General features: G+C 39.1%; 2 protein-coding genes across 9 annotated transcripts in view; one reads left to right on the plus strand and one right to left on the minus strand.

Moving 5' to 3' along the window:
- SYN2 (synapsin II) overlaps positions 1-27923 on the minus strand; it is a 442912-nt gene that overhangs the window by 107701 nt on the left and 307288 nt on the right. For 6 of the 8 annotated variants that reach the window (XM_073352278.1, XM_073352279.1, XM_073352286.1 and 3 more), the window contains one exon: positions 5591-5674. The exons of the other annotated variants lie outside the window; for them this stretch is intronic. In XM_073352278.1, coding sequence (XP_073208379.1) covers positions 5591-5674 — 84 coding nt within the window. The remainder of the gene's footprint in view (positions 1-5590; positions 5675-27923) is intronic. 8 annotated transcript variants of the gene reach the window in all.
- The window catches only part of TIMP4 (TIMP metallopeptidase inhibitor 4), a 51338-nt gene that overhangs the window by 7402 nt on the left and 16013 nt on the right, over positions 1-27923 (plus strand). Inside the window, exon 2 of the mRNA XM_073352287.1 lies at positions 23681-23778. Coding sequence (XP_073208388.1) covers positions 23681-23778 — 98 coding nt within the window. The remainder of the gene's footprint in view (positions 1-23680; positions 23779-27923) is intronic.

Genomic DNA, 27923 nt, shown 5'->3' on the forward strand with positions numbered 1-27923 from the left:
CTTCAGAGATCCCTTGTTATTCTTTCCTTTAAGCATGCTTTTATACATATGAATAATATTTTCAAACTAAAAAAGTCAATTATGCAAGTGCCCTACTTATTTCCAAGTAATGTTTACAAAATCCAAATACAGCATTGGGCCAAAGCAACCATGATTCTCTCACTGAGTGTTTGGCGTTTTGGAAACTGCTGCCGAAGCTACTCCCTGAATAAAGCTCCTATCAGAAAAGGGGGCATCAGTAAACACCTTTTCTACAATTCTTTTTAATCTCATAAAATCGTATTTGTTTGAAACCCCATCAATGGTGCAAATGTCTTATGTATTGCAATTAAACAGTCATAGTATAAATATTAAGGTCTTAGGCACCAATACCCACAAGCCTATATCTCTCAAAATGCTAAGAATGTAAATTATACTGCAGTGAATTGGCTCAGCCAAACCAAGTGCTGAGATGTTGTGCCTTTACTGACACACACACATTTTACACTCATTTATCCAGTTCCTCCCCACAACTGCAAGTGTGAGGTGGTCCAATTTGCACAGCTGCCTGAGCAACTGTAAAGTATGCAAATCTCTGTAGTCTGATTAGCTGAAAGTTATTCTGAGAGAATCAGAGCAAAGAGATTTGCAAAATTATTGTGCTGAAAGCCACAGAAGGGGAGTCTCTCTTTGTGAGGATCTTCTCATGGAGATTCCCCTATAGCATCACGTTGGGGCTATGTAGGATTTGTTTCCCCATGGTAAAGCCTGGAGGCCCTGCCCCAAATGTGGTGAATTTACCCTAATTTGTAGGAGGGGAGGAGAGGGGAGGAGTGTAGGGCTCCAACTGAGTCAGTCTGCCAGGATTCCCCTTACTTCCTTGGGATCAGTTAAATCAGGGGAACAGGCAATGGGGGGCTGGGGGGGACGGGACACGACGACTCTGCACAAAGATAATACAGACTGGGGCTGTATTTCTTTTCCAGATAAGTTTTGTGTGGACAGCAATAAGTACCCACATCTAGCCTTACCACTGAATATGCACTTCTCTTCATTGACCACCTAGTCTAAACTCCTTGTCCTTGCACTGACCCTTGGGTGGGAGTGGATGGGGTAGGCAGGTGCCCAAATGCGCCTTCCATGTGCAAGATGGTAGGTTTCCTGCACATGTAGATCTAGGGAGGTCCATATCTGGTTCATGGTTATTATACAAACCTCTCCACTTTGATTAGCTCTCAATCCCTATATTCAGAGTGGCTACTGCTCTCACAACTCCTCATTCTTTATGCCCACAAATATGGGCCCTAATTCTGCTACCTCCTCTTTCCTCTCACAGGCAGTGCCACTGACTCAAAAGGTCAGTGGAACTATTTGTGAGAGTAAGGAGGGAAGTAATTGAAACTATTCTTGTGAATAAGGACTGTTCACTTGAATAAAATCTGCAAGATGAAGCCACAACTGCTTCAGGTTCTTAGATACAAACAAACATTTTGAGAATGGTACTGCCTAAAAATTCCTCCAAATTTAGTTTTGGTGGCCAAATTTTTAACTTACTATTCAGCCCAGAAAAGCAAAGTTGTGAAAATTTCATAACACCAACACTAGCATGCAGTATGCAGAGAAAGAACAAGGAATAATTTCCTATCTACTAGAAACAGTGTCCTTTGGAAACCAGACATTTGTAAATGCACAGTCAATCTGTGGAATTCTTTGTCAGAGGATATTGTGAAGGCCAAGACTATAACAGGGTTCAAAAAAGAACTAGATAAATTCATGGAGGATAGGTCCATCAATGGCTATTAGCCAGGATGGGCAGGAAACCAAAACCACGCTCTGAAGTGTCCCTAGCCTCTGTTTGCCAGAACTTGGGAACGGGTGACAGAGAACAGATGATTTAATGATGGCCTGTTCTGTTAATTCTTTCTGAACCACATGGCACTGGCCACTGTCGGAAGACAGGATACTAGTCTAGATGGACCATTAGTCTGACCCAGTATGGCTGTTCTTATGTTCTATGTTCAAGCACTAAGTTCAGGTTTCACTTATTTTACTTGGAAAAGACGGTACCAACTGTAAAATATTTGGTTTTAGTCAGTATCAGAGCTAGTTGCATCATGAGTAAAATCAATTATAAGAAGAACCTAGCCGGTTTACAGATTTAAAATTAACTCCAGAGCAGTGACTCTTATTATTAGGTATATTTTAAATGAAGGGGGATAGGAAAATTTCAGGAAATCAGTTATATTTATAAACAAAGCATGTATTGCAGTATTATGGAACTATAAATAATGATTTATCTAAACATTCTACACATAAATGGTGTGGAAAGCAGAATGAAAGCTTAAAAATGTAAGGTCTAAACGTATATAAAACGTAAGATACATGAGGTAGCAGCAAATTCTTGAACCTACTAGATCCTGATTTAAATTCTCATCTTGTTTGTCCCATAAAAGGTAGTGTTTCTCCATAACCACAGCCCCTCCTGGATTCCAAAGGAAGGGATGTGTAGTTATGAATGGAAATCTATAATAAAAGGATATAGAGTAAAGAGTATCAAGGCAATGTTATTCTTCAGCTGAAATTGGACAGATGTTCATCACTGATCAAATGATGTGGTATTTGTGGGTTGTGAAGCAGAAAGAAATATTTCTTTAACATCAGTAGCAGCTGTAAAAACATTGCAGAAAAATAAAACTGACCTTGAACAACATTGGGAAGTTATTTTTCTATAATATTTATTTAAGTTAAAGTAAGAGTACTTGTACACATCTACTTTTTAAAAAATCAAAATCTCTCCCTGTTTCCATTTGAAAGTTTATAAAAATATAGATTTAAAGCCCTGATCCACATAAATTTCATTTATTCTGCTATCTACAAAAAATAATTTAACCTGGGGTCAGACTTGATAACAAATAGTTTAATCTGATAAACTCCCCCCTATAACATTGGTAGTTTCTCCTTCCCACTCTAAAAACACAAGTACTCAAAAACCCCTAAGTTAAACACATGCCTGAAATTTGTACAGGTAAGACTACATCTTGGTAAATTCCAGAGAGTAGAAGTGCTTTAGACTCAAATTAAGATTCCAATTAAATATAATTTTACAGAACAATTTAAAACATTTTCTAACTACATATGTACAAAGTACTAGCATAGTTGGAAAGAAAAGAAAAGAAAGAAAAGAAAAGAAAGTGTTATATAATGCAATTAGAACTGTCATGCTGAGTGGTGAAGCAAATTATCTTTGGCATTAGCTATATTCAACTAGAACATATCAATGTGTTTCTGTAATAAGGTGACTCTTCGGAATAAGATACTTATTACTGGTCAAAGGATTCTTGAATAAAAAAAAGAATGGTGCTGTTGCTTTATTCTAATTATAAACTGTAACAGAAAGGTCTTTGTACTACTGACTCACCATGGTAATTTGTAATAGCTGGCATCATTGTGGTGCCTTCTACTGGTCGGCATGCCAAATCTGTTCAAAAATGTTCCCTATCTTGTTTCTCTTGCAACTACAGTCTACAGGCTTCTACTACAAATCCTTCCCTGACCTCAGGGGGTATAGGCCTGCCTGTGGGAGCTAAAGGTCCTAGGGTTCTCCCTCTAATGCCACAAGTTTGTGGTTCAAATTGGTGATTGTGGTGTCCATTAGTTTGTGACCCCCAAATTCTTTACATATTGGTTCCTATTTGCTAGACCCAAATAAAAGCTCTTCTGCGCTCCTTCTAATGTTTGAGGTGTACAGTCCCCCCATTTTATTTTATTCCTTTCTTATCCATCTGTCCATGTTTTCTTGGTAATGTTGTATTTGGAGTCCACCTTAAGTTTAGACTTTAGTGTCTCAGTAGAATTTTCACTTGGTTTGAGCCCTGTTAGTGTTTTGAAGTCCCTCTTTTTAAATTCCATTTGGAATTCCCTGAATCCAGATGATACATTTTCACTTCTAAGGATTACACTTGTAAATGCAATATAATAGCCACTGAATGCTAACCACTCTAGTCCCACTCCCTGGGGATGCAGTATCAAGCAACTATATGTGCCTATATTATTCTCAAGAGGCTGCCTTCCAAAGGATAAAAGTTTACTGTTACTATAGCTAATATGAAATTCTCCTTTCGCCCAAGTGATAGAGACCAGTATTTATGGACTCAAAGGTTATGAGGTCACTGGGTTTTATTTGTGGTGTTCCATATATGTGATTCAGCTTGGCTAGTTATTTTGCTGATTGCTATAAGCTTTTGTCACTGGGGTAGCCACTAACTTTAAAGAATATTCAAATACAAAACAAGAAGAAAATAAACAATTACATCCTAAATAATAAAATACCTCTTGCACTGAATGTTGCTTGATTCTGGCTCTATTAGGCTCCCAAGCAGGGTGAATTTTAATGATGGAGATCCTCAATTCAGAAAGCCATCCTACTGGACATGAAGAGTGAGATTTTCTGAAGTCTCAGCAATAGCCTAATTCTGCTCCCATTTAATTCCATTTGGCTTCAACAGGAACAGAATTAGGTCAACACTGAGCAGTTTCGAAAATCCCAGCTGAAGTCTTCATACTTCATTTTGGGATGAAACTGCTTCCCTGCTGATCTTAATTGATTTAATGATCTATAAATTGATAAGTGTGCTCTCTATAAACCACATCCCAGGCTATGCAGGTGCTATGCAGATCATTCATTAGTATCTTGCTGTGTAACCCAAAGAGAACAGTATGTATGTTCAGAGACTTGAGTACTAATTCTATGTTTTCATTCCCACAAGAATCACAAAAGATGATCTAGAGCTTCTGCACATACTTCGAGATGAGCCCAGTGTAGACTCAATTGCTGTACTGAAGGTTGGAATTAAGAAATATCTGCATGATTATTGAGAGGTCCACAATAGAGAAAAATGGTTGTAGTGTCCTCACTGGCTGCAGAAAAAACTTTAGGTCATTGATACTACTTGGGAATACAGAAATAATCTTGGATCTACTGTGATCATAAAGTTATGAAATATTTTGACAAAAGTTGAGTATATGCACTCAGTACATGATGCAGACACAGCCTCCACCTTTTCCTACAAATCCTGTAGCCATGAATCCATTACAGACTATACCTAAATTGTGATCTATTATATCAGTATAAATTGAGAGCCACTCCTCTGAATTAAAGATGTGGCACCTTATTTTATTTGAACTGCAATGTCTACATATTTGTGTCTATGAAAGATAAACAGAAATAATATATGGTGGCTATAAATACAGTTTACACAAACTCATGAGTTAAAATGGATGATAGCCCTTGAAATTTTAGAATACTAAAATATTGTATGTAGTTAGCATTCAAAGAGATTTAAATTCCTTACTGTAGTTTTCCAAAGAAGAATGCTAACTGTTTTTCGGAATTTATGGTAGTGATGACCATCAGACTTTGATCAGTAATTACTAATTGGGAGGTATTTCCTTGCTGTTAATGACTAGCTGGAAGATCTGAAGGCCCATGGTGAAGCTGAGGAGCCTTTAATGCAGCTGGTCACTAACTGACAGGAGATGCCAACTTAGAGGTCACTATTGCTATTTTAAATTTTTGAAAATATGGAACAATGTGAAAGAAAAGAGGAGTTACCTGTTGTGTTGAAATATCAGAAGCTGAACTGCACATTGCCATGGATACACTGATCTGTTTACAGCATTTTTCTTTTCCTAGCAGCTAAAGAACAGTACAATAACCAGAAAGTGAGATTCTCTCGCAAAATTACAGTAGACTCATAAAATTTATGTTGAAATTCTCAAAAGTCATAATTAATTTTAAGATCCCAAGTTGGTGCACCTAGAGCCTAATTTCCTATGTGCCCATAACATCAAGTGAAGTCAATAGGAAATGGAGGTACTCAGGGCAAATGAAAATTAACTCCTAGGTGTTTAAAGTTGGGCTGATAATTGAGACAACTCCAAAATAAGCCATTTTTTGAAAATGTAAGGTAGAGTCTAGACCATCTTAAAGGAATGTATGTGAAGTAGGACTAGCATTTTAAGAATCCTTTCTGCAGGCAGACAAGCAAAGGAGGAGGATGGAGAACAGTGTAAATGGGAATTTGCAATCACAAATAATCCCATTTCCCTGGGTTTGGGGGATGCAAGTCCCTTGGCTTGAACAGAGAAATTGGAATTTAAACAGTGTTACAGTTGTTGCTTTGGGAGACATGAGATGCATTTCAGGATGATGGTAAAATATTGTACCAAAATAAGCCTTAGAGTACTGGCTCCAAGATTTTAGGCTTCATGACTTTGTTCCATTAAAAAGACAAAGAAACGGTCCCTTCCTTGAATAGCATGCACTTGCAGAATTAGTGTGTGAAAATGTCTGCAACATGAAAAATTTTCACAATTACAATATTTGCATGCACACATAGAGATTCTATCTGCTGTTAGGTGAACAACTGCTCATCTTGCACACACAAATGTGCATGTATATGCGTGGATTGGAGGCCTTTACATTTTCTGTTTAATTTTCCTGCCTTCTGCTGACTTAAGGCAGAGCTTTAAAATAATTCAAATGTGAATTAATTGGGTAGTTACCAAAAGGAAAGTGGAACATATAAAAATTAAATGATGCAAAAACAAAATAAAATCTTCAGTCTCATCAAAAATGAAATCTTATCTAATCCACCATCTATTCAGGAAAATATTTTAGTATCTGGAAAAGCAGAGGTTAGTATTTTTACACTGTTTTGTTTTATTTTAATAGAGAAAATGTTTCTAATTTAATCTCCCTAAACAAGTCCCGGTATATCTCCCCTTTTCTGCCTCTTTGGATGAGACACCAAGCTTTAAAAGATTTCCTTCTAATGCTTGCATTTGGATCCTTGGATAGTTCTAGTGTCTTCTGTGTTGGCAGAATTACAGATATCTTTGGGCCTGAACCAAGGTTATGATGCTGCTGTGCTGCTCCGTGCTTCTGAATGCTGTTGCTTTTCTCTTCTTCTTCATTTGAAAATTCCTGACAATTTTTACTCTTTATACTCTTTAGGGTGGCTATTTAGTAATTATATGAATAGATTATATGAATGTGTGAAAAAGTAATTTATTGGTTTCTTAGGACTTCTTCACTGGTAAAACACAAAGCTTAAAACAACCGTATTAGGCAAATAAGTGAAAAGTTAACTTTGAAAAGTGGCTAGTCTGCATGCACTAAAACTGCTTCTGAGAGTTTGGAATAAGATTTTTACTACTAATATTTTACACATTTTTATTAAGCTTTTGTACTCATACAGTACTAAAGTGACTAAAATGATCTAAGCACATCTTCTACAGAGGTTATTAGAATTTCTTGAAACAAGCCATTGACCTCTTGTGTGGCAATTTATCTGTACTTTAATGGAGCGATCCTCATTTTCTGACTTACATTGAGGGAACCCATTCACAAACCCTAAAAAAGGTAAAATAATAACAAAGATCTGGTTTCAAATAGCAAAAGCAATGCAGTTTAGTGTGTGCACTTTTGTCCTTTCATAACACAGCAAATATGGAGCCCTAATGTCCAAACCTTTACGCCCTGAGTTGTCCTACTGGCTTCCATAGACTTACTTACAAGAGGGAGGAATGCTATTCAGAAGAGTAAGAATTTGCAGGATTGGGATCATAGTATGCAGAATCACTCACTGCTGGACCCACCTTATGGTATCTAGGTGCAAAAGGTGAAGTAAAGATGGAGTTTGATCCCTCAGTCTGGATTTCAAGGCATTTATGGCAGACTCCTGGCATTACTTTAACATAGCTTAGAATCACAGAATACCAGGGTTGGAAGGGACCTCAGGAGGTCATCTAGTCCAACCCCCTGCTCAAAGCAGGACCAATCCCCAATTTCTGCTCCAGAACTCTAAATGGCTCCCTCAAGGATTGAACTCACAACCCTGGGTTTAGCAGGCCAATGCTCAAACCACTGAACTTTCCCTCTCCCCCCGTGAATATGGTAGATGAAGCCCGTTCTGCTTGTCAACTTTAGTTATTTTGCATTCTAGTTGTCTACACTTGAATTCTTGGCCAGTTAGAGATAAATGTTTGATTTAAATTGGCATTGACTAGGAAGAACTCCTGTACTTGCTTATGCTGAACAAACTACTTTGAAAGTTAGGAATTCAATATGAAGCAGTCCCTGGGACATAAGAAGGGACAAAATACAAAGTTCCTTTCTTGTCTTGGCTCAATCTCTTCTCTTCTTTCTCATACATTTGATCCTTTGCACTGGTTCCCCCTGAGAGTAGAATTGGGACACTGTCAAAAACTTCATTACTAGAATCACGAGGGGTTCCGTTCTCCCATCACTGGATACTAGTAATGGGAGTTACTGGATCTGGCTATACTAGCTACTAAAGGAAGTAGACAGTACCAGGATGTTAAAAATTCCTTCCCTTTGTTATTTTAATAGTAGGAGTGAAGACTAAAGATAATCCCACTTTGCTTTGGCTCTCAATGTTTGTTAACAGACATTAATTCTTGGGAGGGACAGACAAGGTGGGTGAGGTAATATCTTTTATTGGACCAACTTCTGTCTCTAATATTCTGGGACTGACATAGCTACAACTACATTGCATACATTAATTCTTGGTTTAGTATTGTTCTGACTTTAATGCAACCAGTGGCATTAGCATACTGTCCTTAGTGTGCTGTGTGGTGGGGGTCTATAAGTAATTCCTTCCCATATATCTATTAAAAGTAATTCAACAGATTTCAAATAAATCAACAGGATTATGTCATTAATCTATCAATGTATCACTGAAGCTTTCATTATGACAAAGAATGCAAAAGAAAATAAAATCTCTCTTTTACAGGTGTATTATATACAGTTAACTCACAGAATGTTTTGCCCTTAACAACAGGGGGGCAGATTTTCAGGTGATGTAAACTGCCATAGTTCCATTGTCAATGGAGCTATGATAATTTATACCAGCTAATGATCTTTTCCAGGAATTTTTATTCCTGTGCAGACAACTAATTAGGAAAAGTAACCCCTTGAAAACATACATCATTCCTAAGGAAAGGTAGAGATAAAAATATATATTCTTAAGAGAAGAGGGAAAATCAGCATCCTCTAATCTTCTGATAAAGGAGGAAAAACAGCAAACTGTTCTAGTATGCCATCAGACACCAACAGAGGAGCAGTTTTTACATAGCCACCCTCATTAACTAGAGTTTGCATATTCTGGAAACACATTTTAGTTTACAGTCTGATATATAATTGAAATTGCCTCAGAACCTGGAACTGCTTAAACTCCAAACTAGAGAGTTGAATTTTCATTCCTTCTGCTGTATGTAATTTCAATGAATGCATGGTTCACATGTTTGTGCATGTACTTCCAGGTCCTGGAATGGCACTCCTCCACCTATAGATTATACCTACCAACATAGAGCTAAAACTAGTCAGAATACAGGTCAAATTAATACTATCTTTGCAGCATTAATCTGTGCTTATTTTATAGATACGTAACAAGCTGCTTTGTCTCTAATGTTAAGCCATTAATGCAATTTCAAGATCAGAAGATTAATTTGTTGTTGATCTTCATGAAATGAGAGGGAATTAGAATATTTATTTAAAATGAGAAAATCTATGTTGTTCTTCAACTTAATTACAATTAAACTGTAATTTACTCAGATGAGAATGTTTAAATTTCTTTCACCCAGCATATTTTTTGTATGCCAAGTGATTGCTTGCCTTCAGATGAGCTACATTATTTCACTCAATCATTCAAAGCAATTTAACATTGTGCTCTGCTCCCAAGTCTACTTCCATTCAGAAAATATAGCATAAATATAAAATATCCTTAAAATTAATCAATTTCAGTAGGGGAGACATAATTCTCATGAGAACTATATATCAGTTTAACTATAAAGCAATAAGATGAAGAAGAAAAAAAGAAAATGAATAAAAATTTCATAGTTTAGGAGATCAAAAGCTCTTCCTTAAAAGTTGCAGAAGTGGTATCTCAAGTGATTGCGAGTTTCTGGAATATCAAAGACACATGAACAGGGCCCCTACTGTTGGCAGCCCTTCATGAAGGCTGCCTCCCTTTGACTTTTCAATGATCAGTATTGTGATTACAGTCTTCCCAGAACTATATGATTTATTCTGATGGGCATACTGAAATATATGTAGAAGTTGGATGCCTTCTAAGCTACTGTGGCTTCCATGAAAGGCAGCTGAATTTCTGAGATAAGCTTCAGTAGACTGAGACAAAAACTAAGGACCTAGAACAAATAAAGATGGATGATCAGTCTCTGAGAATACTAGAGGCCATTAAGATTTGAAAAATTTATTCTTCAGCTGTGCAAGTAAAATGGAGCTGATGTATAAATGTTGATTAAGGGTCTTGATTGTGTGGTGAGAAGACACATAATTTATTCCTTTCCAAAGAACTGAGTAGTTTTAAATAAGTGAAAAAGATTGTCTTTTGAATTGTGTGAAAATTACATTGTTCCCACTGAAATGAAAGTGAAAACAAAGGGTGTACAGGTATGTAATCGTGATACAATCCAATTTGTTACATTACCACTAACATAGACTTAGTTTTAGTGTCTATTATTAGAGCTGAATATCTATCATTTTAACATTCATAGCCATTTACTTTCAAATACATGAGTATATAATTTTATCTTGTATTTTAATTCTCTTCATATAAGAATTGCCAAACTAATCTAAGAATTACAGGAAAAAGTCACTTCTGGCTCAGAATTCAAATGTCATCTTTCTCATTTGGACACAGTGAAACACATTTTTCATGAAGGTAAGGGTAGATCAATACAAGAGGTGAGGAATTTATAATGGCAGTGCTGACAGACTCTTAACTACATCCTTGTACACATGGCATTACATTTCATTTTAATTTATTTCTCCAGTGCTGAATAATAGTCTATAAGTTCATTAGAATTCAAGGCACTTCATAGTGATGTACCCACTCAATTTATCTGCTTTTGTCTCATACCATATCACCCCTTCCACTCTTACAATGATGACAGCCATGTGTGCTTCTCCTACAAATGTATTTAGATGCTTCCTTTCATGCTGTCTCTTACCCCAGAATGTGCTCTTCAACCTGTCCATAAGACACTTACCTGTCATCCCTCAAAACCCTCCCAAAGAACCACTTCTTCCATGACATCTACAATAAACTGGCTAATTAACAGTGGCTTGGTTGAGGTGACAGATATGAGGAGAGAAAGAAAAAGGTAGGGCCAAATTTTCAATAGTATTCAGTTCTTATTTAGGAACCTACATGGAATGGCTAGATATTCTCTCAATATGTGCACTGTGCTTTTTTTGAAAATCTAGCCCTTAATGTGTATATACAATGTGTACAATATATATATTAATATACATCTACAACTCTCTCTATTCTACCTGTTGTAAGGCAAAAAAATAAAAATGCAACTATGGATGTATCCATCACTCTAATCACTTCGTAATTTGCACCCCACTTTTCCTCCCTAGATGTGTCTTTGATCTTCTTAGATTGCAAGTTTTTTGTGGCAGGATTGCCTCTTATATATGTATGTACAGCACCTTGTAGAATGGGACCCCAATCTTGGTTGGTGTTCAAACACTCTTGCAGTAAAAATAGTAGTAACAACTAGCATCATACTGGAGAAAAATGGTTTAGTGGAATATGTTTTTGCAATTCTGTTGGACAAAGGCTGATTAAAAGTAGTGATGAGTGAACCTCAAAATATTCAGATTTTGAGTTTTGTTAGTTAAGTATCCCAAAGTCTGGCTAGTTAGCTAAAACTTATGAGAACTACCCCTCTGGAGCCTACAAATCAAGTGCTGAAATTTTTCATGACAAGAGACTTTTTCCTGATATGTTGGTATTTCTAGTTCTGGTCCCAGACAGAGCCCAGAAATTCAAATAAAGTGTTTTCTAAAAAAGAGTCTTATAATCCGGACATTTCTGAACAAACCGCTCGTTTTATTCTAGCTGGTTCACCCATCCCTAGCTGAAAGTGCATTCAGCAGAAGGAATGGAAAACTAAGTCTCAAGTTCGGACATTAAGCATTTACCATTTTCTGGGGCAGTTTCAATTATTTAAAATCCCAGATTGTAAACTAAGACAGAAGATAAACAGAATGTGTTTCCATAATATGGAGACTGTATTTCATCATGCTAAGACACATAGGGAACCTGTGAAAAGCTATGCTCCATGCTACACAGGGGATACTAATTCCCAGGACAGACCCCAGCAACACTACTTCTTCCCCACACAGCAGAATTGCTGTGGTTCTGCCTCATCTATGGTCCTCTGTGCCTCTAGAAGGACTTACAAGCAGGACTTGCTCCCTATGTGAACAAAAAATGGTTCAGAAACCTCCACTTAGAAGATCTTACTGTCCTGTTCAGCAACTCTGGTATTGTTTCTGAAGCACTGGATCTCATGAAAATCAGGCTTTGTGCTCTGAGCTCCGTCTCTCTAAACTCTGATATATTAATCTACGAATCTTGGATGATACAGTATTTTATCACTGAAAGAATTAACTATACAATTTGCATAATTAGCACAGCCAATGTTTTGAATGGGATTCCATTCATCACTGTAACGACGCTTGACTCTGTAGTTCAAAGAAATTAATACAAATAGCTAAGCAGAAATTGGAATAGAAATCTGTACCACTTTATGGACGAAAGCCCTTATTATTACAGTTTCAATTAACCAGTGCTTAGATCAATGGATCTTTCTATTATCACAGGACAGATACCTCTACTACTCTTCAAAATGCCTTTCTACAAACTGGGAAGAAGGGACAATGGAATATTCTTCTGTGTCCTGGAAACCATTCAACATGAGTTAGGGGAATTCTGAACTAAAACCAGCTTGTATTCCAGTTTAATTTCTCCTGTAGAGTAATATAATGTGATGTTGGTATACATGGAAACTTCTTGACATCATTAAGCAGTTTGTAAGTGATTGGGCCCTAAGATATCTTGGGAGAGATTTCCCAGGCACAAATGGAAGTTAGGTACCTACCTGCCCTTTGTGCCTTTGAAAATCTTCCTCTTTATTAGTTATTTTATGTCAGCACCAGCGAAGTACAGAATAAACCAATATAAATCCTTAATAAAGCAGTGTTAAACTTAGTGCTCCACATGGCTGTATGTCACTGCACTACAGAAGCCTGTGGTTATATTTGTACAATGTGGATGGAATGTTTTTAGCCAGTTACAGCATTTAAATAAGCTGAATATTTGTAATTCAAATCCTAGATCCTTCACTACACTGGTTCATGGAGCTGTTGGCAATCCTTTTTTTAAATCACCTGATTTAGGAGAACAGCTCATAAGTTTGTAAGTGTTATATTACTAGATCACCCCTTTAGTTAACTGCCTTTTCAGTTAATAGATAACTATACATTATGGGAGAGAACACTGAAAACAGGAGAGAGAGCAAGCTAAGAGCACTTAATACCCTTGAAGTTTACCTTGTACAAGGCAGTTATTTTGTTCATCTATGGTCTATAAATATCAAGACTGTACAAACACAGAATATTTTTTTTTCCAAACCTGCCTACCCAGATGGGAACTTGCCAGAAATTAATTGCTATCAGACCAACAGAGAATAGGAAGGTTTCAGAGTAACAGCAGTGTTAGTCTGTATTCGCAAAAAGAAAAGGAGGACTTGTGGCACCTTAGAGACTAAGCAATTTATTTGAGCATAAGCTTTCGTGAGCTACAGTTCACTTCATCGGATGCATACTGTGGAAAGTATAAAAGATCTTTTTATACACACAAAGCATGAAAAAATGGGTGTTTACCACTACAAAAGGTTTTCTCTCCCCCCACCCTACTCTCCTGCTGATAACAGCTTATCTAAAGTGATCACTCTCCTTACAATGTGTATGATAATCAAGTTCGCCTAATAACATCAGCCACACTATCAGAGGCTCGTTCACCTGCACATCCACCAATGTGATATATGCCATCATGTGCCAGCAATGCCCCTCTGCCATGTACATTGGTCAAACTGGACAGTCTCTACGTAAAAGAATAAATGGACACAAATCAGATGTCAAGAATTATAACATTCATAAACCAGTCGGAGAACACTTCAATCTCTCTGGTCACGCGATTACAGACATGAAAGTTGCGATGTTACAACAGAAAAACTTCAAAACCAGACTCCAGCGAGAGACTGTTGAATTGGAATTCATTTGCAAATTGGATACAATTAACTTAGGCTTGAATAGAGACTGGGAGTGGCTAAGTCATTATGCCAGGTAACCTATTTCCCCTTGTTTTTTCCTACCCCCTCTTCCCCCCTCCTCAGACGTTCTTGTTAAACCCTGGATTTGTGCTGGAAATGGCCCACCTTGACTATCATACACATTGTAAGGAGAGTGATCACTTTAGATAAGCTATTACCAACAAGAGAGTGGGTTTGTGTCTGTGTGTGTGTGTGGGGGGGGAAGAAAACCTGGATTTGTGCTGGAAATGGCCCAACTTGATTATCATACACATTGTAAGGAGAGTGATCACTTTAGATAAGCTGTTACCAGCAGGAGAGTGGAGTGGGGGGAGAGAAAACCTTTTGTAGTGGTAAACACCCATTTTTTCATGCTTTGTGTGTATAAAAAGATCTTCTGTACTTTCCACAGTATGCATCCGATGAAGTGAGCTGTAGCTCACGAAAGCTTATGCTCAAATAAATTGGTTAGTCTCTAAGGTGCCACAAGTACTCCTTTTCTTTTAGAGAATAGGAAGAGGTTTAAATGGAAGTAAGTGTGACAGCCACAGAATATTAATTAGAAACTGTTGTCACTGCAAGATGTATTTGGGAGGATCAACATCTAAAAGCAACACCAACTGGAAATATATAGACATACAGACCACAACAGCTTTATCTTCTATCCATTTACAATTTTTGCTGAAAGCTAAAGAAAAGACAGTATGTCAATATACAAAACCCATTGTAATGGTGTTGAGTAAAATTGTGTCAGAAGCTCTAGAACATTTTACTATCGTGTACTGAAAATAACATAGCTTTGAAATGTACTTTGTCTCATATATGGGGAAAATACTTTACTTATTATATATTTATTCAGACCAGTCTGGATGTATGTGTTCTTGATTACACTGTCACTGTAAATGAGCCAGTTTTGGAAAATAAACTCCACTAAGTTCAAACACATGTCACTTATTGAAATTACCAATTAACTAGGATGAACAACAGAGGGCCATTTCCTTCTTCCTGCAATTTTTCAGCAATAACCAAGTTAATCTGCACAAAGTCCAACTCAGTTTCCTCTTTTGAAGGACTAATAATATAGTTTTGTCATGTATGTACCACATGTTGGCCCAGCAATCAAGGGGTTAATTTAGGCACTGTCAGCCAATGCCAATGGATGACTGGGCATCAAAATAGCAGATGAAATTCAATGTTGATAAATGCAAAGTAATGCACACTGAAAAACATAATCCTAACTATACATAAAAAATAACAGCTAATGTAGATCCTACCACTCAAGGAAGAGCTTTGAGTCATTATGGATAGTTCTCTGAAAACATCCACTCAATATGCAGCGGCAGTTAAAAAACCTAACAGAATATTAGGAAATGGATATATAAAACGACAGAAAATATAATGCCACTATATTAATCCACCACTATATAAATCCAGAGTACACCCACACCTGGAATACTGTGTGCAGTTCTTATCACCTTATCTCAAACAAGATACATTAGAATAGGAAAAAGTACAGAGAAGGGCAACAAAAATGATTAAGGGTATAGAACAGCTTCCATGTAAGGAGAGATTAAAAAGAGTGGGACTTTTCAGCTTTGAAAAGAGTTGACTAAGGGGGGAAAGCACCTAGCATTGGCCACTGTGAGACGGCAGGATACTGGACTAGATGGATCATTGGTCTGACCCACTATAGCAGGGGTGGGCAAACTTTTTGGCTTGAGGGCCACATCTGGGTACGAAAATTGTATGGTGGGCCATGAATACTCATGAAATTGGGGTGCAGGAAGGGATGAGGGCTCTAGCTGGGTGTGTGGGCTCTGAGGTAGAGCTGGAAATGAGGGTTTGGGGTGCAGGAGGGTGCTCTGGGCTGGGACCAACGGGTTCGGAGGGCAGGAGGGGGATCATGCCTAGGGCATGGGGTTGAGGCATGGGAGGGAGTCAGGGGTGCAGTCTCAGGGTGGCGCTTACCTCAAGCAGCTGGCAGAAGCAGCAGCATGTCCCCCCTCCAGCTCCTATGTGGAGGTGCATCCAGGCAGCTCTGCACACTGCCCTGCCCGCAGGCGCTGCCCCTGCAGCTCCCATTGGCTGTTGTTCCCAGCCAATGGGAGCTACAGGGGCGGCGCTTGGGGTTGGTGCAGCATGCGGAGCCCCTTGGCTCACCCTACGCGTAGGAGCCGGAGGGGGAACATGCCGCTCCTTCCTGGAGCCACACAGAGCCATGGCACGTGAGGCGTGGGGCAAGTCCCTGACCCCGCTCCCCGGCTGGAGCTCAAGGGCCAGATTAAAATGTCTGAAGGGCCAGATGTGGCCCCTGGGCCGTAGTTTGCCCACCCCCGCACTATAGCCATTCTTATGTAATGCTGATTGGCAACCTGACAGCAGCTCAGAGAAAAAAAGGACTGGGAGACAGAGGGGCAGGGTGGAGCGAGCACGCTGGAGAAGGGAACTCCTGCCTGCAAGCTGCTGAAAAGTCACTCAGAGACAGCACCCTAGAAGATGATGACTGGACCAGTGGGCTGAAGAGCCTACAGAAATCAGGGGGAGGTAGGAAGGAGCTCAGGACATGGCTGGAGTCGTCAAATCCTGATTCAGCTTGTCTAGCTTAGGAGCCCTGAGCTGGAACGCAATGGAGCGGGTGGGCCTGGGCTCCTGTGCTAGCTCCCTGAGGCACTTAAGAACAGAGGGGGTTTTCAGACCCCCTGGGCACCAGGAATTGACTAACAGCCTTGCCAAACTGAGTGGACGCAGGTGCAATGCTCCACCTGGCCAGAACGGGTGCTGTTGCAGCTGACACCCCAGTTCACAAGGTAAGACAGTTTTGTGGAGTATAATACAGTGATTCAGAGGTTTACATTGAAGAGAAATATTACCTAAACTAGCGTTGCCAGATGTCAGTCTTCACAGAACATCCATGAGAGAGTCAAAAGTTAACTATTTAATTAAAGTTAGTAAAAAGATATTTAGTATATTATAAATAGCAAATTAGAACTCAGACTTTTATACAAGTATGATTTTTTTTATCTTGTGAGGCAATAAGGGAAGCATGGAGCAGAAGCAGCATGGTAAGAGATTTTCATTAATATTTGGGAAAGAAGGAATACAAATATTTTTAACATTTACCTAAAAATACAACCAAATGTACATAGCAACATTCATCCTAAAATATTACAAACTGATTTAAAAAGCCATATGGAAAACATTTCACCCACAAGTGAAATTCATTCTTCTCCAAGTTGGAATGTGGTGCTATTTAACATCACACATCAACACTACCTCACAGTAAGATCCTAGTGAACCAAGCACAAGTCTGGGACCCAGGAACGTCTGAGTTCCAACTTGGACGCCTCAGCTGACTCCATGTATGGGGCTGGAGCATTTTAGCCACTTTTCATCTCAGTTTCCCCATCTATAAAGGGTGGGTAAGAATCATTTATTTTATAGGGCTGTTATGAAGCCTGCTGTTTGTATAGCACTTACCATGAAAAGTGCTAAGTACTATTTCTACAGTGGCAAGGTAGGAAAGAATTTATAAATCAAACAACATATTCAATGCAAAAGGCAGAAGGAACTTTAGGTAGATTGCGTATAGCCCTTGTGTATTAACTTCAAACACATTCACATACCTAGATTCTTCATAAGGAACCAATCACGATATGACAGGGAAAGTGGCACTACTATTATAAAACAACACAGTAGCGACTGTTTCAAGGTATATGGAGGAGAGAAGAAACCAAGTCAGTAGTGCTACAGTTGAAACCACTTTTTAAACAGAACTACAGACATGGGGGAATCACATGTTATAAACTTCTTCTGCACCGGGAGTGGAGAAGTAGGATTGCGTAAGCCAAAGAATGCTAAACCAGGAAGTGCTTGTGGTTAAAAACAGAAGTAACTGCATGAATAAGAGGTTTTCCCAGACAACTAGACGACACTCATTGAAAAAATTAATTTAAAGGAAAGAAAAAAAGAAAAACAGGAAGAGCTGGAAGGGCCAGACAAATTTTTGTGTGTGTTTGAATCAGACTCGAAGAAAAACTACTCCAGTTCCAGACTTTCTTTAACATGCATCATTTATTTCCCTTAAAACGTCAAGTTAGACTCCCTTCAGCGTCATAAGTTAAAAGGCAAGATTCTTTCTCTAAAAACTTAAGTCCACTAAACATGGACTGTTTTCCCCTTAACTTTAACACCCAGAATAATGGGTAAATGATAGAAAAAAGTTGCACTTCCTGCCACGTATAAATCCAGGGGCCCCTTTTGAGACAATTATAGATTTTGTGTATGTGTGTGTTCCTCACACAGAGTAACAAGTATAGCTTAATAAATAATTTAAAAAGCTTCTATTTCCACAGGAGAACAAAGGAGAATGTATCTTTAGCAAAAGTTTTATTACATACAAATACTGTGTGTTATTTCAGAATTATGGAGCTACCCTCAATTGCAGACCCCTAGTGTCCTCCTCTATATCCAGTGAGCTCTTTTTTGTGATACCTTTTCTTTTAATAAGCAGTGTTAGTGAGGACGCCTAAACCTGATTCTGATTTAGACCTTTTCCACAATACAGTAAGAATTAATGCACACCATCTACAAGTACTTTTTATGACAGGTTTCAGAGTAGCTGCCGTGTTAGTCTGTATCTGCAAAAAGAACAGGAGTACTTGTGGCACCTTAGAGACTAACAAATTTATTAGAGCATAAGCTTTCATGGGCTAAAGCCCACTTCATCAGATGCATAGAATGGAACATATAGTAAGAAGATTTCTATATATACGTACAGATAAGTTGGAAGTTGCCATACAAACTGAGAGAGGCTAATTAGTTAAGATGAAATATCAGCAGGAGAAAAAAACTTTTGTAGTGATAATCAAGATGGCCCATTTAGACAGTTGACAAGAAGGTGTGACGATTCTTAACTTAGGGAAATAGATTCAATATGTGTAATGACCCAGCCACTCCCAGTCTCTATTCAAACCCAAGTTAATGGTATCTAGTTTGCATATTAATTCAAGCTCAGCAGTTTTTCGTTGGAACCTGTTTTTGAAGCTTTTCTGTTGCAAAATTGCCACCCTTAAATCTTTTACTGAGTGGCCAGAGAGGTTGAAGTGTTCTCCTACCAGTTTTTGAATAGTATGATTCCTGATGTCAGATTTGTGTCCGTTTATTCTTTTGCATAGAGACTGTCCGTTTTGGCCAATATACATGGCAGAGGGGCATTGCTGGCACATGATGGCATATACATGGGTAGATGTGCAGGTGAATGAGCCCCTGATGGCGTGGCTAATGTGATTAGGTCCTATGATGGTGTCACTTAAATAAATATGTGGACAGAGTTGGCATCAGGCTTTGTTGCAAGGATAGATTCCTGGGTTAGTGTTTTTGTTATGTGGTTGCTGGAGAGTATTTGCTTCAGGTTGGGGGGCTGTCTATAAGCGAGGACTGGTCTGTCTCCCAAGATCTGTGAGAGTGAGGGATCATTTTTCAGGATAGGTTGTAAATCTTTGATGATGCGCTGGAGAGGTTTTAGTTGGGGGCTGAAGGTGACAGTTTGTGGCATTCTGCTATTTTCTTTGTTGGGCCTGTCCTGTAGTAGGTGACTTCTGGGTACTCTTCTTGCTCTGTCAATCTGTTTTTTCACTTCAGCAGGTGGGTATTGTAGTTTTAAGAATGCTTGATAGAGATCTGGTAGGTGTTTGTCTCTGTCTGAGGGATTGGAGCAAATGTGGTTGTATCTTAGAGCTTGGGTGTAGACAATGGATCGTGTGGTGTGTCCTGGATGGAAGCTGGAGGCATGTAGGTAAGTACAGCGGTCACTAGGTTTCCGTAATAGGGTGGTGTTTATGTGACCATCGCTTATTAGCACAGTAGTGTCCAGGAAATGGACTGCTTGTGTGGATTGGTCTAGGCTGAGGTTGATGGTGGGATGGAAATTGTTGAACTTTTTATGTGGAAGTATATTAAAGCACTTAAAATCTGCATTAATAAGTGGGTGTATAACTCATTTGTAGATGATTTCTCGTCTACAGTTTAGAAGAAGCTGAACCATGGAATTTGCTACTCACACGTGAAGAACCCATTCCTTTCTATCCAGCTCATTTTCTAAGCCTACTATGCTTCCTTCTAGGATCTAGGAGCACTGTACCACTCCATGCAAGGATTCATGCTCAGAAGCTGCAGCCATCTGTATTGTGTTGATTAATGCATCCATTTTTCTCTGCAAATAAGCAGGAAATGAAAATTGCCTATCATTAGCTGAGGCTGACCTCTATATTGCTCTAAAGAAAACAACCTGGTTTTTATTATAGGCTTTCACGTCTTTTTTTCCTTTAGAAATGGGTTTAAGCCACCATATACAGAGTATGTTTTCACCGTTTACTTTCTAGAGGAAGGCATGATTCTTGTTTAACTAGTTATGATTAAAAGCATTTCTACTTTAAAAGTGTTACACAAACTAATTTCATTTTTCGCAGATCTAATTTTTGAGAGACCTTTCCCTACTCTAACTTGTTGACTATGATTTTTCTGAGTGCATTGAAAATATTTAAGTGTCATGTCAATGCTGCTAGCTTATTAAAAAAAAAAGACATAAGAATAGCCATACTGGGTCAGACTAACAGTCCAGCTAGCCTGTATCCTGTCTCTGACAATGGCCACTGCCAGATGCTTTACAGGGAATGAAGAAAACAGAGCAATTTCGAGTGATCCATCCCCTGTCATACAGTTTCAGCTTCTGGCAGCTGGAGATTTAGGGATACCTGGAGCATGGCGTTGTGTCTCTGACCATACTGGCTTATAGCCATTTATGGACCTGTTCTCCATGAATTTATCTAATTCTTTTTTTAACTCAATTATACTTTTGGCCTTCACAACATCCCCTGACAGTGAGTTTCACAGGTTGACGGTGGGTTGTGTGAAGAAGTGCTTCCTTTTGTTTGTTTTAAACCTGCTACTTATTAATATCATTGGGTGACCCTTAGTTCCTGTGTTATGTGAAGGAGTAAATAACACTTCCTTATTCACATTCTCCATACTATTCCTGATTTGACAGCCCTCTGTCATATCTCCTCACCCCCACCCCCAGTTGTCTCTTTTCTAAGATGAACAGTCCCAATCTATTTAATCTCTCATATGGACACTGTTCCATAACCCTAACCATTCTTATTGCCCTTCTCTGCACCTTCTGCAACTCTAATATATCTTTTTTGAGATGGGTGACCAGAACTGCATGCATTATTTAAGGTGTGGGCATTCTATGGATTTCTATAGTGACATGGTATTTTCTGTTTTATCTATACCTTTTCTAATGGTTCCTAAAATTGCTAGCTTTTTAGACTGCCACTGCACATTGAACAGATATTTTCAGAGAACTATCCACAATGACTCCAAGATCTCTTTCTTAAATAGTAACAGCTAAGTTAGATCCCATTATTTTGTATATACACTTGGGATTATTTTTCCTCTTTCAATGCTAAAAATAAAACAAATGAACAAACAGAACCATGAAAGGTGTCTGAAAGCTGTTTCCACAGTTAGTAAGTACTGAAGGACAAATTCTGGCATCGAACATGAATGCCCAAAATGGCACAACCAGGACAGGAAGTGTGTAGCAGAACACCTCCTCCATGACTCTGTAGTTCCCCACTACAGATTCAGAGACACCACTCTACAGATCCATCACTGACTGCTCCACCTATGGAAGAGGTCATATAGATGGGGTTAGAGCTGTGGCTGTGATCTGTGCTTTGGAATGCCCATATCTCCTGACTGTTAGGATCCATGCACTACCTCTCCACACTAATTACTCTTCCTCTTCACAGGAATAGCCTGCAAAGGGCATGTGGGACTGTGGCCAGACAGAATTGGGGACAAATTAATACCCTTATTAATATTAATTAATTCTTATTTTGGGGGCAAAAGCACAAAGTGTAAGATTTTGGCCCCAATGTATTATTCTTAACACAGTATTAGGCCTGGTCTACACCTAAAATTTAGGTCAACCTGCCTACATCACTCAGGGGCGAGAGGCATAGTTAAGCCGACCTGGGATGTAGAATTCTGTCACCCTAACTACACCTCTTGAGGGGGTGGATTTACTACAGTGACGGAAACAACGTTCCAGTGCTGTAGCAAGTGTCTACACTTCAGTGGTGTAGCCACAGCGACACAGCTGTGCTGCTGTAGTGGAGACATATCCTAATACTCTGTGCCTAATATTCCACCCTTTTACCTAATATTTTTAGAAAATCTGGTTAGATAGGGAAAAATGACACACTTTTAACCAACAATCAGAAAGATATTTCAGTTTCTGTGTAATATGTCTGGTTGATTAGAATGGCATTCCAAAGCCTTCCTGGAGCGTTTTAAGAGGTTTGAGATAACATAGGAGTTTTCTGCATGAGACTATACTGTTCCTGATAACAAGTAGGAAAATGAAACATTCTGTGAGGAAAAGACAAATGAGCAAGACTGGAACATGATAAAAACTGTAGGCAAAATGCCCCTGCTGCAAGCTCGAAAGGAGGATTGTACCTGCTGTAGCAACACAGAGGAGAGTGCAGCATGAACACTCCTGTGGAGCCAGACACCACACTTTGAGAAGTTCTCTCCTCATTAGGCTCATTCACATACTGACTGATTATTTATAGTACACGTTAGCTAAATGTTTCTTTCTTGATTATAAAGATTGAAATAAATAATTTCCCCTCTGCACAAAGCAGCTAAAACAGAGAAGACATCACTAAAGGCAATACTAGAAGTAACTCATTTACACTGTTTAATAAAAGTTACATATGGAATCTGAGAAATAGCTATTGAGGTGCAGCTACTTGCCATCACAAGAGATGTAACTTTGATGCCTGACCTCATCTTCTTCTCTTTCTAATTTTCTACACAGTATTCATATTTCTATCTTGCCTGCCATGGTCTTACTGAATGCTGACTCTGGTCCATTTCATTGCTACTCTGTATTTCAGGGGCCCAACGCAAAACACTTTGAAGTCAATGGGAGTTGAATCAGGCCTGCAGATTAATCAAAGCTCACTAGTGGATTTAGACAACCAATTCTCATTTAGCTAATGTTTGTCTCAACAGAGATTTTCAAAAGAGCTGAGCAGCTACCAATTCCTACTTAGGCACCAAAATGAAGTGGCTCATTGGGAGCTGCTGGGTACTGAATCCTTTTGAAAATCTGGCCTGAAATCTACACCAGAAAATTTCAGAACCATATGATATATTTTGGTTCGTTGAAAATGATGTAGTATTTACATGGCAGGTTATGCCCTGTATCGTTTTTATTTTTTCAGGAGTTAACTCAGTCTTGAACAATCTTGTACTAACAAGCTTTAAATGCTACTGAACATTTTCTAATGTCCAATAGAAAAACATAGCAATCTGTTACAATTATTTTAATAAATGGAAAAATGTAACATATAGTACTGATGGAAAAGTCAGGCATATGCTTCTTTGCAAATAAAATCTTTTTCCCCCCTTGCAGTGATTCGTGCAAAAATATCCAGTGAAAAGGTGGTTCCTGCCAGTGATGACCCACTTGACACTCACAAAATGATCCGGTATGAAATCAAACAAATAAAGGTACATGGAATCACTTGGTTATTTTGACATTCAATACTGCTGACTAATGTACCAGGGCATGAACCAGCTCATGCTGATGTCAATGACAAATTTCCCTTGAATTGGGAGTAGGATCTGGTTGGCCTGCAGCTCTTTTTTTCTATTCATGAATTATTTACCAACAGGCTGATTTTGATAAATGTATTTGTTATTCATAATTGTTTGATGAATACTGTATGTAAACATATTTTAACCTATGGATTATTTGAAAACTATTCATTATGCATCTTTGATTATTTTCTGCCTGAGGTGTATGTTTAGTCACCTAAGTGTCAGGGCATTATTTCTACGTTCTGATTGGAAGACACAAAACTTAACAAACAGGCAGGCACTTACAGCAGGAATAGCAAAAACCCTTGATCACATGTGAACAGTGGTATTTGCAGAAAAATCAGCCACCCCCCCCCCCAGATATTTCTACAAAATCCCACCTGTATGAATGTTCTAAGGAAAGCAAACAAAAAGTGGGAGTGCACAAAATCCAAAAGTGATTCAAACCTGGGGAAAACGTTCACAAAAAAGTTTTTCCTACTATTTGTCCAGCTCTACTCACAGGATACATTCATTAATGCACTCTTACATGGACAGATCTTGGTCCAAATGGAGTCATTGACAAATTCACTGATGTCAATAAGACTATGATTTGGCTATACCCTGAACAAAAAAATTGTACTCTGAATCCTTCATTTTAAAGAAAAATATACTGTTTTTCTTTTTGGTGAGTGGAAGTAGAAAGATGGGTGACCACACTTTTTAAAATTGGTTACTGTTAGTCTCTTCCGGAATCTATTTTTGGAAGAGCAAACATGACAAATACAAGGCCACGTCTACACTACCTGCCGGATCGGTGGGTAGTGATCGATCTATTGGGGATCGATTTATCTCGTCTAGTGTAGACGCAATAAATTGATCCCCGATCGCTCTGCCATCGACTCTGGAACTCCACCACTGCAAGAGGCGGAAGCGGAGTCGACAGGGGAGCAGTGGCCGTCGATCCCGCGCCGTGAGGACGTGAAGTAAGTGATTCTAAGTCGATCTAAGATATGTCGACTTCAGTTATGCTATTCTTGTAGCTGAAGTTGCGTATCTTAGATCGATCCCCACCCCCAGTAGACCAGGCCATAGAGGGAGCACAGGAACTGACCTACTCAAACTGGCAGTGGAGGTACAGATACCAGCAGGCAACAACCTTAATGATGATGCTAATCACTTTGATTTCCAGGACAACACTGACAATCACAGTTTGTACTAATGTGTCTGTGCACGACTCCATAGACCAACTCAGGAAGAACAATGTTTACCCCACTGGTCAGAGCCATTTACCTAGCTGCACTGATTGAGCTGCCTGGCAATGTGCTTCCACTTGCTCAGTGCAATTCTTCTCAAAGTCGTGGACACCTGCCTTTATGGCGTGGCCTCATGCAATATGATCAATTGCCAGTTGCTCAAAGGTTGGGTCAGAAATGTTCTTTTTGTGCAAATTTTGTTTCAGGGTGTCTTTGAAGTGTTTCATCTGCCCCCCACACTTACAATTGCTGGAACTTAATTAGAAATATAAGACCTGTTTTGATAAATGAGTCTCAGGCGTACGAATTACATGTCCAGTCCATCTCAACAGGGCACAGATCAAATGAGCCTTGATGCTGAACAAACCAGCTTTCACCAGTACTTCTGTTGGAAACCCAGTCCTGCCATTTGATGCCCAGCAATTGTCATAGGTGTCACAAATTCAAACGGTCAAACTTTTTAATGTGCTGTTGATAACAGGTCCATGATTCACACCTGTACTGCAATTATGTGAGCATTACAGACTTTGATTTCTGTCTATAGACAGATTCTGTGTTAATGATTTCGGTCAGGGATTGGTTTAGGAAGATCCATGCAAGAATCTTTCTGGCCACAGAGAGCAAAGAGATACCGTGGTAGTTACCAGAGTTGCTTTTTGAACCTTTATGCTTGTGGATAATGATGAATTGGCATCTTTCAGTTGTTGTGGTATGGTTTCTTGAAGTCAGATATGTAAGAGAACTTCAAAAAGCCTGTCAATGAGATTTCCTCCATGCTTTAAAACTTCAGCTGGAATGGCATCAGGACCAGGAGATTTGTTATTTTTCATTGCTTGAACAGCCTTCAACACCTCAGCTCAAGTGGGTGAATTCACAAGTGCATTGATGTGGGCAATTTGTGGACATTATCCAGTGACTCATTAGAAACAGTAGATAAATGATTAAGTAGTTCACTGAAATGTTTTGTTCACGCCGTTGTTGGTAGATGGCACTGTGATCTGTGATGAGATATTCATCATTAGCAGTTGTTAGCGGTGTCAAGGAAGACAGAGCAGGGCTATACACAGCTTTAATCGCCCCATAGAAACCTTTGGAGTCATGATTATCAGTGATCTCCTGTAGTTTATCTACTTTACAGTCAAACCACATACTTTGCATTTGGCAGAGTTTGCATTGGTGTATACCGCAGGCTGCCCTACATCTGGCCATTTTTTGTTTCAGAGAGCGGGTCAGATAAGAGCGCAGCATGCCCTTATTGCTTGACATCAAGGAGATCTGATATTTCAGAATCACTATTGTCAAACCAGTCTGCATGACAGTGTTTTATACACAATCCACAATCGTGTTACAGATTGTGTCACGCAAGGATACCCATATGGCAAATGTGTCATAACTGGTCATTGGAAAAGTTTCTAAAACAATAGTTAGCTGTGTTGAAAATTGTTCGGCAATTGACAGATCTTTCATTGGGAAAACGTTACACACTTAACTGATTGGTGTTTTGGATAAATAGAGCACTTGGCTAAATAAGAGGGTGGTCAGTCCAACAATCAGCTCCACATAATACCAGAATTATGCACACGTCGTCCTAGATCATGATGTCACGCCAACACATTGTTGATCAAATGCCAATGACATGAGCAAATGTACATCCAGGTCATTTTTATTTGTTGGGACGTTGGAAGACAATGTTTTAGCAACTAGATGATACTCGACCCCTATCTTCAGCAGAAGTAGGCCAGTGCTATTCATCTTGCCAACCCCATGTTTACCAAATATGCCATGCCATGTAGAAATCATCACAGCCAACACAAGTGCTCAAGTCACCTGAAATAATCAACTAGTCTCTACAGGGAGTCAATAGAATCAGGTCTTTTAGTTCAGAGTAAAATTGCTCTTTATCCTCATGAGAGTTAGTCATCATCAGTGAGTAAGCACAGATCAATGAAGCGTAACATCCACCTTTCAAGGGCAGTTGGGGCATCATCAGTCTGTCATTTATACCAATGGGTAGGCTCTCCAAACAAGAGACAATATTCTGATTGCAAAGATTATTCCTGCTTGTTTTGTGGGCGTCCCTTCCAGAAGAAACTGTTCTCAGCACTCTGCTCAATCAGTTGTCTCTCTTCAGCAAGTTGAATCTTGTTCAATGCCTCAATGTTGATACAGTATCTTTCAAGCTCTCAAACAACCAGAGCAGCTCACATGACAGGAGAATCAGTTTGGTTTGAATGATCAATAATGTATGAACATTCCACATTGCAACAGTAACACAAAAGGAAACTTTTCAAGGTTTGTTTGAATTTTGACTGCATGATGGGACACCCTCCAGCCAGGGTAAGCTGGTGAGGGCTGTTCGGGATGAGCAATTTTGGGGGAATCTTTTCTAGCCTCTTCCTCAGATTGAGGTCAGCTGTGCTGTCCCTGAATAGAGCAGTCATGTCGATCAAGATGCTGCTACACTATGGTGTCACCCCAGGTCAATGCAGAGTGACCAAATTCTTGACCAGCCCACATGCAGATTTCAAGACTATGACTCCCAGCAACGTTCATCGACTGTCAATTTTGCCATTCCCCATCGCTGCAGGATTTGTTGGATTGTTGAAGGCTGTGCGAGAATTTGTTTAAAGTGAACAAGCAGTTGCACACCAACTCGCACACACTCTCAGCCAACAAGACTCTTGCCAGTGGCTAGGTGTGACAGGGTACTATTAGTAACACTCCGGTCACTGAGTTTGCTGCAGCACTGGGAAGAGGGCAGGCCTAATTGAAGCCAATTATACATGTTCAGTTGAGGGATTATGAGCACCTGGGTGCTAA

Source organism: Lepidochelys kempii, chromosome 7 (genome assembly GCF_965140265.1).
Source record: "Lepidochelys kempii isolate rLepKem1 chromosome 7, rLepKem1.hap2, whole genome shotgun sequence".
NCBI lineage: Eukaryota > Metazoa > Chordata > Testudines > Cheloniidae > Lepidochelys > Lepidochelys kempii.